At 39.3% G+C, this 14978-nt stretch overlaps 1 protein-coding gene across 1 annotated transcript in view; it reads left to right on the top strand.

The window, feature by feature from the left end:
- The first annotated feature begins 474 nt into the window (after positions 1–474).
- The window catches only part of Efcab5 (EF-hand calcium binding domain 5), a 95610-nt gene continuing 81106 nt past the window's right edge, over positions 475–14978 (top strand). The window contains exons 1-2 of the mRNA XM_027426684.2: positions 475–1007; positions 14440–14596. Coding sequence (XP_027282485.1) covers positions 625–1007; positions 14440–14596 — 540 coding nt within the window. The 5' untranslated portion in view covers positions 475–624. The remainder of the gene's footprint in view (positions 1008–14439; positions 14597–14978) is intronic.

Here is a 14978-nt window from a genome sequence, read left to right as displayed (position 1 = left end):
CCACTGAGCTATCTCTCCAGCCCTGAAACACATCTTAAACTAATATTCTATAACAAAATAATAAATGTTTCTATGGTTAAAATTTTTGTTCTCAGGCTTTTTGTTTTGATGGTGCTCCAGTAAACCATGTAAAAGGATATAAAAACAATTTTGAGGTTTTTGTTGTTGTTAAATATTTTCTAAACTCATCAATTAAACTCTATTTATAATATTTTTGTGTTTTTAATTTAAAATTATAGGTATGTGTATTTGTGTGTGGGTATGTACATATGAGTGCAGGAGCCCACAGGTGCCTTGGGCATCAGACCCCTCTAGAGCAGTAATCACAGGTCCCTGGGAGCTGCCTGCCATTGATGCTGGGAACCTACTAGGGTCCTCTGCAAGAGCCATATGAACTCTTAACTACTGAGCATTCTCTCCAGTTCCACACCTCTTGTATTTCTTACACTGAATTTTTTCTTCTCAGCTGTTTCATCAAACGACTCCCAAGCAGCTTCCGGGAATTTGGTGGTTAGAAAACCTGCAAAAGTGATTTTTGCTTTAGATGAAGTTGAACTGAAGTTAAAAGCACAGCAACCATGGAAGAAAAATCTTAGTGAGAAAATAGAAGCAAGAGCCCAGGTCATGCAACAGAAAATGTTAGAGAAGGAAATCCTGAAGAAGGAACAAGAAAAGATGATTACAAAAAAGCTTCCTAGGGATGAGTTGGCTGAAGACTGGTTTTATACTGACAGCATGACACTAACTACCCGTGCATACTTGCTGGACAAGCTTCTACCCATCTTGATTCCTGGAGTAGAACAAATGTTAATGCAGGTAGAAAAGAGGAAACTTTTGAGCCAAGATGATATCCCAACCAAGTTTGATCCAATTAATTATTTGGGGGAATATTTAATGAGAAACAATACTCATTATATCAAAGACCCAGGAATGTCTGGCTACCAGAGGGTGATGAAAGAAGTCACAGAAGAACTGAAGATACATGTTCCTGATACAATCAGCAACAGGTACAGTCTATGTGTGTTCAGTTGGTGATCTATCTCCTTACATTGAAAAGCTAGTAGGACAATGATGTGGAGACTTGAAAGAAATGATTTTATAGTTAATCAAGAAGCATTTGTTGGCTGGTGGTTGTGGCTCACACATGTAATCCTAGCATTTGGGAGCTGAGGTAAATTCAGTTTCTTTTTAATAATTCTAATGAGTGGAAGAATTATTTTCTGTAATATACATTTTTCTTTTATGTAGTTAGTATGTGAGTGGTGCACATGTTGGAGGTCAGAGGACAACTTTGGGGAGTCAGTGCTTATCCTCCATCTTTTTGAGGCAGGGCCTCTTGTTTCCACGGCTAAGCTATGTACTGCAAGCAAATTCAAGGTTATGTAGTAAGGCTCTGTATTAGTGAGCTCCTACCATGTGCTCCACTTTTCCAAAGCACTGCAAGGACTAATGAATTAAAATAAGTTCATTTGTTTTGTTTTATTGTGATATAGAATTTTTCTTTGAATTTCAAACTGGGCTTAAATTCACTATGTAGTCCAGACTGGCCTCAAACTCATTAGAATCCTCCTGCCTCAGCCTCCCAAGTGGTAGGATTGTAGAAATGGGCCACCACACCTAGCTAGTTACTTGAATTTGATTGTCACATTAGGACTTCAAGTATATATTTATCTCTGTATTAGACTCTCTGCACTAGAGAGTAACCAACCTACTTCAAAAGTCAAAATATATATTTTAAAAAGTTGTACAGTAAGCTGGGCATAGCGGTACATGCTGGTAGTCCCAGCCCTCAGAAGTCAGAGGCAGGTGGATCTCTGTGAATTTGAAACCAACCTGGTCTACAGAGCTAGTTCCAAAAAAGCAAGAGCTAAATAGTGAGGCCCTGTCTCAAAAAACAAAAGCAAAAACAAAACAAAACTTGTACAATAAACTGGGTGGTAGTGGCACGTGCCTTTAATCCCAGCACCAGAGAGAGGCAGGTTGAGCTCTCTGAGTTCAAGGTTAGCCTGGTCTACAGAGCAAGTTCCAGGACAGCCAGGACTACACAGAGAAACCTTGTCTAGAAAAATAACAACAACAAAAGATGTACAGGGAAAAGTTTTCTTTCTCTTGTGTGTCTACCCAGCAGCTATCTCTGCTATAGATAACTGCTATTCTATGAATCCTTACAGAGATTATTTTTATGTATACATTAACAAGTACAAATACAAATTCTCAATTTTATTGTAAAAATTAACATGAATTGCAGATATCCCCACATTGCCATTTATCTTTTGTTATACAGCTGGATTTAACTTTTATGACATCCTATTTTGAGTCAGTTACTTATTAAAATATTGCAGGGATTTGCCCACATATTCTTCTGCTCCTGTGGGGTTTTTTGTTGTTGTTGTTTTTTGTTTGTTTTTCCAAGAAATTATTTTTTATTAGTTCGAATTAGAAACAAGCCTGCTTCACATGTCAGTCCCTGCTTCCTCTCCACCCTCACCAACATTCCACCCCATCCCCCTCTACTCCCCAGGGAAGGTAAGGCCCTCCATGGGGGATCCCCAAAGTCTGTGATATCATCCTGGGCAGGGCCTAGACTCTTCCCCATGTGTCCAGTCTGAGAAAGCATCCCTCCACGTGGGATGGGCTCCCAAAGTCCTTTCTTATCCAGGGATAAATACTGATCTACTACCAGAGGCCCCATAGAGTGCCAAGGCCTCCTCACTGACATCCACGTTCAGGGGTCTGGATCAGTCCCTTGCTGGCCTCCCAGACATCAGTCTGGTGTCCATGCGCTCCCTTTTGTTCAGGTCAGCTGTTTCTGTGGGTTTCACCAGCCCAGTCTTGATCTCTTTGATCATCACTCTACCTCTCTGCAACTGGGCTGCAGAGTTCAGTTTAGTGTTTAGCTGTGGGTCAGCCACTGGATGAAGGCACTAGGATGGCATATAAGGTAGTCATCTGTTTCATTATAGGGGAAGGGCATTTAGGATAGCCTCTCCACGATTGCTTAGATTGCCAGTTGGTGTCATCCTTGTAGATCTCTGGAAATCTCCCTAGTGCCAGATCTCTCCTCGAACCTATAATGACTCCCTCTATTATGGTATCTCTCATCCTGCTCTCTATTCTTCCCCTGACTCAACCTTCCTGTTCCCCCATTTCCTCCTCTCCCCTGCTCTTTTCCCCCTCTCTTTCTCCCAGCTCCCTCTCCCCTACCCCCATGCTCCAAATTAGCTCAGGAGATCCTGTCCCATTCCCCTTCTCCAGGGGACCATGCATTCTTCTCTGGGGGTCCTCCTTGTTTCCTAGTTCCTTTGGTAATGTGGATTGTAGGCTGGTAATCCTGTTGTTTTGTTTTTTGAAACCTAGTCTCACTATACAGCCTTGGTTGATCTGAGACCTACCATGTAGATCAGGATGGCCTTGAACTCTAAGAGATCCACCAGCTTTTGCCTGCTGGAATTAAAGGCATGCACTACCATACCCTATTATGATACTAACTTTTATTTTAAATATATACAAATATAAAATAAATTTGTAATTTATGCTAGTATAAGTAAGATGTAAGATGTAGATCCAACTTTATTCTTTTACAAATGACTACTTAGTAATCCCCATAAGATTACTGAAACAAATCCACGCCCATCAGATGAAGATCTTTAACAAGGACAAGCATATCTGTGATTTCCATTTAACATTTCTTCTCTTCTTCCGTATCTATCGTGGTTGCTTAAAGTTTTCATGTGTATATGTATCCATATTTCTTTGATTTGTTGCAGGTTATCTTATAAATTTTTGTTGCTGTTATAAGTGGGCTTCTTATTTCACTACTTTTGGGGGGATCTGGAAATAATCTGAAGAAAGGAAAATTACTAATTCCTATGTACTTTTTGTTCTCTGTTGCTTTACTAAGTTTTCTTATATTCAACTGAACTGCTGGATTGGGTTTTCAAGGGAAACAACTACGCTATTTTCAAACAATAGTCTTCCGTTTCATTTTCAATTTTTTTACTTTTAATATCTCTCTCTTATCTAGTTGCCTTGACTATTACATCTAATTCAAGGGTGCACAACAGTGGCTGTATGCACATTCTTGTCTTTGATACTTCATTAGAAATGGTTCTTGTGTTACTGCTTCACCATCAACAACTTACTTTATATGCTGGTTCTTTTCTATTTGGACCTGAAATCAAACGTTTTATTATAACAAAAACGATATGAAGGGCTCTGGTTGAGGAGCTATTGATAGTTGATGGCTTCTAAGGGGAGGAGAGACCGTTTGCTTAAGGATATGGCCCCTGGTAGGTTAACCATGGACTGGGACCTGGCACCACACTTGTGAGTTTATGGGCAGCACCGACTGGACTCTCTCTCTCTCTCTCTCTCTATATATATATATATATATATATATATATATGGAACATGAAATTGGGTGGGGTGAGGTGGGAGTGGAGCTGGGAGGAAGGCATTAGGAGTAAATGTGATTAAAATACGTTTTATACATGTATGCAATTCTTGAAGAATTAATAAAAATAGTATATTAAAAATTATGTAAAGGCTGGGTGGGCATTAGCTCCGGGGCAGAGCATTGGCCTAATATGGACATGCTGACCTCAACCTCATGGATATTGGGATTATAGGTATGCGTCATGGTGCCAGTTTGGGGGTGTACTTTTTCAATTCTGAAAATTTGGGCTCTTAATAACGTTGACATAATAATGAAACAACTTATGACAATAAAACCTAGATCAGTTTTTGGGTTTATCCAAAGCTGCTTATATATTAAGTGAGCTCATATAAAAACCGGAAAAAGCTGGGCATGGTGACTCATGCTTATAATCTCAGCATTTGAGAAGGTAAAACAGTAGGATCACCACAAGTTTAAGGCCAGCCTGAGCTACATAGCTCCTTTCAGGAAGGCCAGCCTGAGTCACAGAGTAAGACTTCATCTCAAAACAAACAAACAAACAAACAAACAAACAACAACAAATAAACCACTGAAGAAACTAGGGTATGTTCATTTGTTTTATGTATATAAGTATTTTGCCTGCATGTGTGTCTGTGCATCACATGTGTACCTGGTGCCCATGAAAGCCAAAAGAGCACATCAGATCCACTGGAACTGAAGTTACAGATACTTATGAGCCACCATGGGGATGCTAGGAATCGAACCTTGGTCCTCTGGAAGAGCCAGTGAGTGCACTTAAGAGCCATTTTTCTAGCCCCAGAAATCAGGATTTAAAATATTTTATTTATACCAAGAAAAAACTTTTACTTTATGATTTATTTTTTAATTAGTATACATAATAGTGGATTCCCTTATATTTTCACACATTCATTCCCTACACTTTGTTCTACCCATCCCCTCGTTACTAGCCCTTGTTTTTTTTCTCCCTCTCCATTAATTCAACTCCTCCTCTGGAATAGATAAAACCTTCTTAATCCATTACTCAAAATCATGAAAATATTGGTACATTTGGTTACATAAACATTGAAATAATTTTGCTTGGAAAATTGAGTCATGACCACTCAGTTTTTCTATTGTAAAAAAAAACAGCCACAGACAACATATAAATGAGTCAGGGTGGCTGTGTACCCTTGAGTTTCTGTTCCAACTGGTCCTGCCACTCTTAGCCCCAAATAAACATGCAGAGGCTTATTAATTATAAACTGTTTGGCTGATGGCTCAGGCTTCTTAGTGGCTAGCTCTCTCTTAATTATTAACCCATAATTATTAATCTGTGTATTTCTACGTGGCCTTATCTTACCAGACAATGTCTGGTGCATCCTATCTTCCCAGTAGCTACATGGCATCTCCTGGCTGCTTCTCTCTGCCTTCCTCTCCACAAAATTCTCGTCATCTGGTGGCCCTGCCTATACTTTCTGCCTGGCTACTGGACAATCAGTGTTTTATTCATCAACCAATAAGAGAAGCATATATACAGAAGGACAGCCCCCATCACTAGCTCATGCTTAGCTTCCATTTTTATACATCCCAGAACAGCCTGCCTGAGGACTGGTGCCACCTTCAGTGGGCTGTGACGGCCTCTATCACTTAATAAACAAGATAATCCCACTGACCACTCTGATGTAGACAACTCCTCAATTGAAGCTTCTCCTTTGAGGTGATTTTAGGCTGTGTCAAGTTGACAACTGAAGATATCACCAGTGCAATGTGGAAATGAGACTCTTTTTTTTTTTATTTTCAATAGAAACAATGGTTCCCTACTTATGACATCAAAATCACCTAGGGTGCTTGGGTAGAAGTAAATACTCTATACACAAGGCCCTGAATTCCCTTCCCAACACCCACATGCCCCAAATATTCAGATACCTTCATTTTTAGATTTTTCTGAATGTGGTCCTCTGGGAATATATTTAAAATAAATCCCATTGGAGGTTATTTGGCAAAAAGAAACCAAATGAAGGGAGCTTTAGTAGTAATGAAAAGTTCCACCAGTGTGCAGGAAGCAATGTCATTGAATTCAATAAATAAAAGAACACTTCTTTTCACCATCTGTTAGGTTGCATCTAGACTTACTCCCATTTGAAAAAAAAAAAAAAGATGTACTTAAATTTGGGAATTGATGTCAAGGCTATAAATCAAAAACTTGACAAGCCCTTCCTCCTGTCAGAGATATATGCAAACCTCAAGCAGTACATAAAACTCCAGGAATTTGTCACTTGTCAGAAGCTATAATAAGAATATCAAATGGACACATCAAGTCTCTGGTCTACGTGCCTTTGCCAGCCAATGACATGACACATGAAGACAAGTTTGCTTCACTGATGTTTCTGGGGCTGAGAATTTGAATGTTTCAGGTCATCTTGAGGTGTAATAAGAGTCTTAATTTCTTTATTTATGTGTATGTGCATGCCTGCATATATGCACATGCACTATGTGCATGCAGGTGCCTTTGGAGGCCAGAAGAGTGTTGAATCCCTCGGCACTAGAGTATAGGTAGTTCTGAGCTGCCTGGTGTGGGTGTTGGCAACCAAGCCCCAGTCTCCTGCAAGAGCAGCAAGCACTCTTAACCAGGCTCTAAGTCACCCCTCCAGCCTCACCTGGTTTCTACTGGAACAACTTAGGGATTCCATGAAAGAGTTAAAGTAACCAAAGGCTTTGTTTGTCTGCATCACTAGGATTAAAATTTCATCTCCCTCTGGAAAAAGTCCAAAATCTATTGTATGCTACCAACGACAATGCCAGGCATTTGTAGCCTAATCAGACAGCCCACAGATGTTTTTCAACAGTATGTTCTGCTCCCAGTGCCTACTGACTTAAGGTTTGGATACCCAGCAATTAGTAAAATTAATCCTGCTTTAAAATTCTTTGGCCTCTGTCTTACGCTTCCTTAATCCCTTACAGACTCTTGACAAAAGAATGAACATTTCCCATTATTTCTACTCATAAAAAGTAGGCCACACATTTGTTGGTTTGTCAAGATTTAACTTCTGGTGACAACATTAAAGTGACTTTGACTGAAAATTTTCATCTATTTTTTTCCTCCAGAGAAAGGGGGATTTATTCATCTCTGTTTGGTGTCTCATAACAGTAGACTGGGCAGACCTTCTTTATTTATATAAAATAATTTTTTTTGGTGACAGCCATTCAGTTGAAAAATACAGTCTCTTTATTGCCTGATGGTTTTACATATGCAATATAGCTTACTGATTTTTATCAAGTTTCTGGGAGGTGGCTGTAGGATCCAAGTGGACTTTGGTCTTTAAGCCTTGCATGAAATTTACAAAGCCATAAAGCAGGTTGGGTTTGTGCTGCTTGCTCTTATGTCTTTATTTTTCTTGTATTTTTTCCTCCTGACTCTGATTCCTCTAGTACGTGGGGATTTATATGTGAAAGTTTCTTTCCACTGTTTTGTGACTTGACAGTGAAAAATATTTGCCCTTAAAATAAGATTACAAATTTTTAGTAGCCTGGGAGTTACACATACTTATAAATATGTTAGAATTTGTAAAACAGGGCACCAAAACAGTCAGTTACATTATATAACATTTTTAAAGAATTTTAAATAATAGAAGGGAAGCTTATTAATATTAGAATTGTATATTATGCGAGAGGCAGAGTATATTTCACAATCAATCTTGACATATAAGCTTCTAGGATTCCAGTCCAAATGATCAGAAAGGTAGATTTCAGAGTCCTTAGTGCTGGGTATGGAAGTTCCCTGTAATCTCAGCACTTGGGAGGCTAAACAAATGAACAACAAAATCACCACTTGGATCTTTTCATTATCCTGGCATTTGTTGATCATTTCATAGTCTGAAGGATCTCTGCTCTACTCTGAGGCATCTTTGGAGAATTTTTTCAGCAAATTATCTTTATTAACCTTATGCATTAATAATAGAACATATTCCATGAAGAGAAATAATCATAAAAAGATATTTCAAAGAATTACCTTCTCTATTACAGCTATATAAATGAGAAGAACAATTCAGTATAAATGCTCAAATATTAGAGATATACAAACCAAGTACAATTTTTAAAGGGAGAAAGATGCAGGGCTTTATCTTATTTTATTTTATTATAATTTTCCACAGACTAACTGTGCAATAGTCAAGTAATTTACACAGACTATGTGCCAAAATCCATTATGTATTTTCTGCTGGAATGTGGTTTGTGCGAAAGGTTCTAAGATTTCCCTCACAGTACTTATATTTTGTATTTCACACACCAAAATGCCTCAAAAAATGTCTAACTCATCTTTACAACTTCCAGCGCTAGGACTTGGCAATAGAAAGGATGTATTTTATCCTCAATACGGGTTTTTCTCAGTTGCCAGGAGACTGGCTCCCTAGACAGCTGTCTGCTCACACTCCACACCAGCTGCCACCTCTTTACTGAGCCAAATTGAAACTTCGTTATGAGAGGAAATCCTGCAGGTACTTCTCCACAGGTGATATTAGTAATATTAGCTTGTCAATTTGTACTGGAAAATAGATTTTATCAACCCAGTAAATCATATGTTACCAAAAGTAAGGATAATACTTTTAATGGTATTTGAATTTCTGTTATACCTAGTGGCATGTAGTAGGGTTTTAGCCAAATAATTCCTAATTTTTTCAACCTGAAGCATACCAATTTATAAACTCTAGCATATCTATAAATAACATTCTGGGCATGTATATCCCATTGTTACTTGGTCCTATACCATCAAACCAGATACTTTCTTATCTCTTTCCTGTCCTGTGTAAATTATCCTTACTTTGGTGTCCCCTGCCTTGCTGTCACTTCTCCAGTAAAGTGGCTCAACCACCTCATATAGAAATAGGAAATCCTTACCACAAATGCCAGCTTCAAAACTTAGCCATGTTGTGTAGGAGATACCCAGCACGCAATGATAGTAAATTTAGCTCTGACTGCTATCCATTGCACATTTTTTTCTATTTCATACCTATCAACTCAGTATCCTCTTCTGGAATCCAGAGTGCCAGCTTTCTTTGTCCGAACATCTTAGTCCCTATTTCTGGAACTAGCTGGTTAATTTCTCCTTGTCCTCCAGGAAGTCCCTTGAGTACCACTTTTCCTAGCTTCCTTCTGTCACACCTGGTCTGGATCAGGTGCTACTTCTGCATATTTTGGAAGCACTTGTAGGCTCACGCCACCCTTTAGCACTGAGAATTATTCACGTCCTTACAACCTCTTGGAAGACAAGGCATTTTAAACACAATATCATTAGAAACTGTGCCTGTGCCTGGTGAATTGCGGCTCAGTAAACGTTTTAGGTGAGTTAATATTCGGGACTTATTGATGGGTTTTTACTGCATGGATGTTGAGCACTTAATACTGAGTTACACCCATGGGAAAACACAAACTCTGGTTATTATGAAGAACACCTTATACAATGGTTTTATTTTGTTTTATTTTACACATATGAGTGTTTTGCCTGCACGTATGTCTGTGCACCACATGTGTGTCTGGTGCCCACAGAAGCTAGTAAATGGTATCAAATTCCCTGGAACTGGAGCTTTAGAAGGTTGTGAGCCACCATGTAGATTTGGGGAATTGAACTAGTTCCTGGGGAAGAGCAGCCAGTGCTCTTAACTCCTGAGCATCTCTCCAGCTCTACCATATGCAATAAAAACCAGCACATTTATTAGGGACATTTGTCCATATATATTCTTATCACTTCCCACACATTTATCAACCTCCTACATTTATTTGGTTTTCTACAAATCTGTCTTCAATAAATGATACTTGCCAAGATCCTCACATTTTCCATGCTTTGAGACCCACCAGGAAGATCATGTTCCTTCTCCAATCTGATCTCTCAGCTGTATTCAAGAAGATAGCACAGCACTTCCTTCTGGAAAACCTTTCCCTTCGCCACGATATCCTACTTTCCCCTTGTTCTAGTTCCCTATTTAGTCCTTAGCTTCCTTTGCTAGCTCATTTTGTACTACCCAATTTTCAAATAATAAGATTCCACCCAAACACACACGTACACTAATACACGCATGCACATACACCACGCATGCTCACAGAGTTTTAAAGTATTTTTCTCCCTCCCTCCCTCGAACAGTGTCTTAATCGCCTTCTGCCTTCTGTAGCTTGTGGCTGCGAATGACACTGAACTTCCGGGGCACCTGCCTCCATCCTCAAGAGTGCTGCAATTACCCTGTAGCACCACACCCAGTTTGTACAGAGCCGGTGCTAAGTAAGGATGAAATGCAGGTCTTGTGTGTGTTGGGCACACTACATCCATGCTCTTTATTTCTACTCTTTAATCAGATTTGTACTGTGTATTTTTTGTTTTTTTGTTTTTTTTAATCTCAGAACCCTTGTTAATATGGGGGAATGCTTGATTATTTAGTTGTTTGTTTGAGACAGGGTCTTGCTATGAAGTCCAGGCTGGCTGCAAACTCACAGCAATCCTCCTGCCTCAGCCTCCCATGTTCTGGAATTACAAAGTATGTACCACCATACCTAGTTTTATTAGTTAGCTTTTTTTGTGTGCCAATGTGTGTGTGCACATGCATACATGTGTTTGTGCATGTGTGTGCATGTGCACATGGCTAGAGGTCAATCTCAGGTGTCATTCCTCAGAGCTGCCCACCTTTGTTTTTTCAGACAGTCTCTCACTGGCTCAAAACTTACCAGGTAGTCTAGGATGGCTGGCCAACAAACCCCAGGACTCTTCCTGTTCCTGTCACCTCCCCAGTGCCGGGATCACAAGTGTATAACTACAATGCCCGCCTAACCTTTCCTTTTCTTCTTCCTTCCCTTCCTCTTTTTCCCCCTTCATGTAACTTGGATTCTGAGGATCTAACTCAGACCATCATGCTTGTAAGGCAAGTTCTTTGCCGACTAAGCTCTCTTCCCATCTGAGAGTTATATTTAGAATCCCCTTGTAGGTTCCATTTACCCTATACCTCCCAAGGTTACAAAGTGTTGGATGGTGTAGAATTCTGTTGGTTGATGTAACGTTCTCATAAGATAATGTAGACAACAGAAATGTTATCCCTTCCCTCAAAGAGTGGCATAATCGATTTAAAATCCATTTGTATTATATTTGGAAGCTCATACACAGTGTCTCTGAAGCACAAAACTAGATTTTCTTTCTAAATATGGGCATCACGGTGTGGGAGGAAATGATGTCTCAACTGAAACCCAAAGCATGCGGAAGATCGAGTCAGGCAAATGGAGGAGAGGGGAAACATTCTGAGCAGATGAAAATGTGACAGAAAAATAACTTAGTGAATCTATTTTTGTGACTTATGAAAATCTGGAGACACTCAGTACTTATGACACTATCCCAAAACTGATCTGTTTTGCCATCAGTTGCTGAGCTTTATAATGGCAGACTATGTAACAATGCCCAGTAAATGCTCCTGTGATAAGTGAGCGTGGCTAAGTAAATGAGAAAATGCTTAGATACAAGACTCGGGTATAGAACAAAAAGCCATATTGGAGTGAAGACAGAAACTACAGACGTGCTGTATTGGGCAAGAGAGAGAGAAGCAGAGTGGGAAGAGGAGAGTGAGAAAACCTGAAGGGACCTGTGAGGTTTGGATGCTTAGCAGGTACATTAGAGGAATTTAGCCCATCCTTTAAAATACTAACTAATCTTTCAGAAGTTCACACTAGGCTCTTCTGCATGCTAACCTGCTTCCATGCTTTTGTTTTCAAACCCGAAAGTTTCTTTTTGAAGGCTTATATTCCTAGAGAATACAAAGGTTTTACAAGGACATAAAGTCACATCTTCGATTCAGTACCTTCTTTTGTACTATTAGAGGTATCTAATGTCTACATTCTCAGTGAAATTCTTTTGCATCTCAGATCTGCTTGATTGTCTTGGTCTTTCCTCTTTGAAAGATGAAAACCTATTCCAAATGTTGGACCTAAAAAAAAAAAAATCACTTGACACTCAGAGCTGTTTTTATTATTCTGAACCATGTGATTTGATTTCAGTCAAAACAGTTTGGGGTTTGTTTGGTTGGTTTTTTAAGTTCTGATAGGGATGATTAACATAGGAACAATTGAAGCCTCCATTCTTGGCCCATTCTCAGCCTGGCGATACGTCTCTGGCTGAGTACAATAGTTACTCTTGTACTCAGGACTTCAGCTGCAAACACATTTGATTCCAGCTAGATAGCAGCAAAAGGCCAAGATATACTCCCAGGCAAATCCCACACATTTAGCCCAGAACATCCTAGTTCTTCTAAGAGGGCCTTCCATGCTTCCATCCTAGTTTTGGGATCAGAATCCCTCTAGATGACTTTTATGTCCAGGGAAGAAAAAGGCTAATGACCTTCAGGCTTTAGACCATCTCTGCCTTTAGAGAATGTAGAAAAGCCTCTAGGGGTATTCTTTTTTGTTTGTTTATTTTTGGAGACTGGGTTTCTCTGTGTAGACCAGGCTGACCTCAAATTTATAAACATCTATCTGCTTCTGCCTCCCAAGTGCTGGCATTAAAGGCATGTGACTCTAGGGATATTCTTACTACTTCTTTTTGTAAAACAAACAAACAAAAAACAAAAATAAAAACCTGTAAATTTACTAATTATAGTTGTATATAATTATAGGGTACAATGTGATGTTATGATTTATAAATATGTAGTAGTATAATTAAGTCAAACTAATTACCATCTTTCACCTCAAATAGTTATCATTTTTATGGAGAGAACATTTGAAAGTTATACTTGTAGCAGTTTTAAATATGCAACATTCTATTATAAACTAAATTACTTGTGCAATAGATATTCTTAAAAAAACCTTATTCTTCCTTCTTTTTTGTTTGTTTGTTTTGAAACAGGGTTTCTCTGTGAAATAGCCCTGGCTGTCCTGGGACTCACTGTAGACTAGGCTGGCCTTGAACTCACAGAGATCCACCTGCCTCTCAAGTGCTGGGATTAAAGGTGTGCACCACCACTGCCGTGCTTCTTCCTTCTATAACTGATGTATTTTGTTTCCTTTGACCTTAATCTCCTCAGTAACCACCACTATACTCTCTGCTTCTGTGTTTGATATTTTTATATTTTACTGTATATAAGTAATAACATGTGGCATTTGTCTTTCTCTGCCTGGTTTATTTCACTTACCCTAGTTCTCCAGTTCTATCTGTATTTCACAAAGAACAGATTCTGTTTCTGTAAGGCTGCAAAAATAATCTATTGTGTTTGTGTGCCAAATTTTCTTTATCCATTCAGAATTGATTCTATATTTTGTTCTTGTGAATTGTGTGACAATTAATATATGAATGCAAACCTCTTTTTAAAATTTAAATTAGAAACAGGCTTGTTTTATATGTCAATCCCAGTTCCCTTGCCCTCCCCTCCTCCACTAACCCCCACCAGCCCCCTATCCCTTCTGCTCCCCAGGGAGGGTCAGGCCTTCCATGGGGGAATCTTCAGAGTCTGTCATATCATTTGGAGCAGGGCCTAGACCCTCCTCCATGTGTCTAGGTGGAGAGAGTATCCTTCTATGTGGAGTGGGCTCCCAAAGTCCATTCCTGTACTAGGGATAAATACTGATCCACTACCAGAGACCCCATAGCTTAACCAGACCTCCAAACTGACATCCTTGTTCAGGGGGTCTGGAACAGTCCTATGCCGGTTTCCTAGTTATCAGTCTGGGGTCCATGAGCTCCCCCTGTTCAGGTCAGCTGTTTCTGTGGGCAAACCTCTTTTTAACAAACTAGTCTCAAGTCTTTTAGGAAGATATCCAAAAGTAAGATTGTTGTGTCTTTTGGTAATTATACTTTTATGTTTTCTAAATGTCTCCACAGTTTTCTATAATTATTATGTTAAATGACATTCCCACCAAACTTCTTTAACATATTACTACTTAAGTAAAACAGGCCAGCTGAGTGTCCAGTGCAGTGAGTGCTGGTGAAAGAAAGGCGTGAGGCTCAGAAGGCTTGGATTCTGCCACTCAACTATCTGAACCAAACTGAGGGTTCTTAACATATATCCTATGTTCTCACTTTCCAGAGTTTCCAAAATGAAGGAGAAAGTGAAACAAAAGAGACAACAAAGAGAATATATAAGCACAGTCAAAGTCAAGGTGGCCTCCATGCGGCAACAGGCTCTGGAGGAACAGTTCAGTGAATGGGTTCTCGACCCCAAAGGAATGATTCCTATAGTTGTGGTAAGAGAGGGCATACACTTGAAGGGTAGAGGGATGAGTGCTCAGAGGGAAACTGCTACCACGTTAAGTGGAACTACGTCAATTCTTCACCTGTCTGCCCCATGGGAGCTTATTGACTTCTTCAATTTGTCAATGGACATGAAAAATAAAATACAAACGTAGTAAGGTTTTTAAAATCTTGATTCTGACAAGGGTTTCCAACTGATTCATTACAGAGATGGATTTTGTGTGCGTGCGGGCGTGTGTGTGTGTGTGTGTGTGTGTGTGTGTGTTTGACTTTTTGTGATATTTATGAGACTACATCTCTTAGCTGCAAAGAACAGTTACTCTCTAAGAATAAAGTATTTTCTCTTAGTTGTGTAGGTATTTGAAAATATTTAAT

This window comes from Cricetulus griseus, chromosome 7 (genome assembly GCF_003668045.3).
Source record: "Cricetulus griseus strain 17A/GY chromosome 7, alternate assembly CriGri-PICRH-1.0, whole genome shotgun sequence".
In the NCBI taxonomy this organism is placed as follows: domain Eukaryota; kingdom Metazoa; phylum Chordata; class Mammalia; order Rodentia; family Cricetidae; genus Cricetulus; species Cricetulus griseus.
Note: the sequence above shows the minus strand (reverse complement) of the source record. Positions and strands in the feature narration are given on the sequence as shown.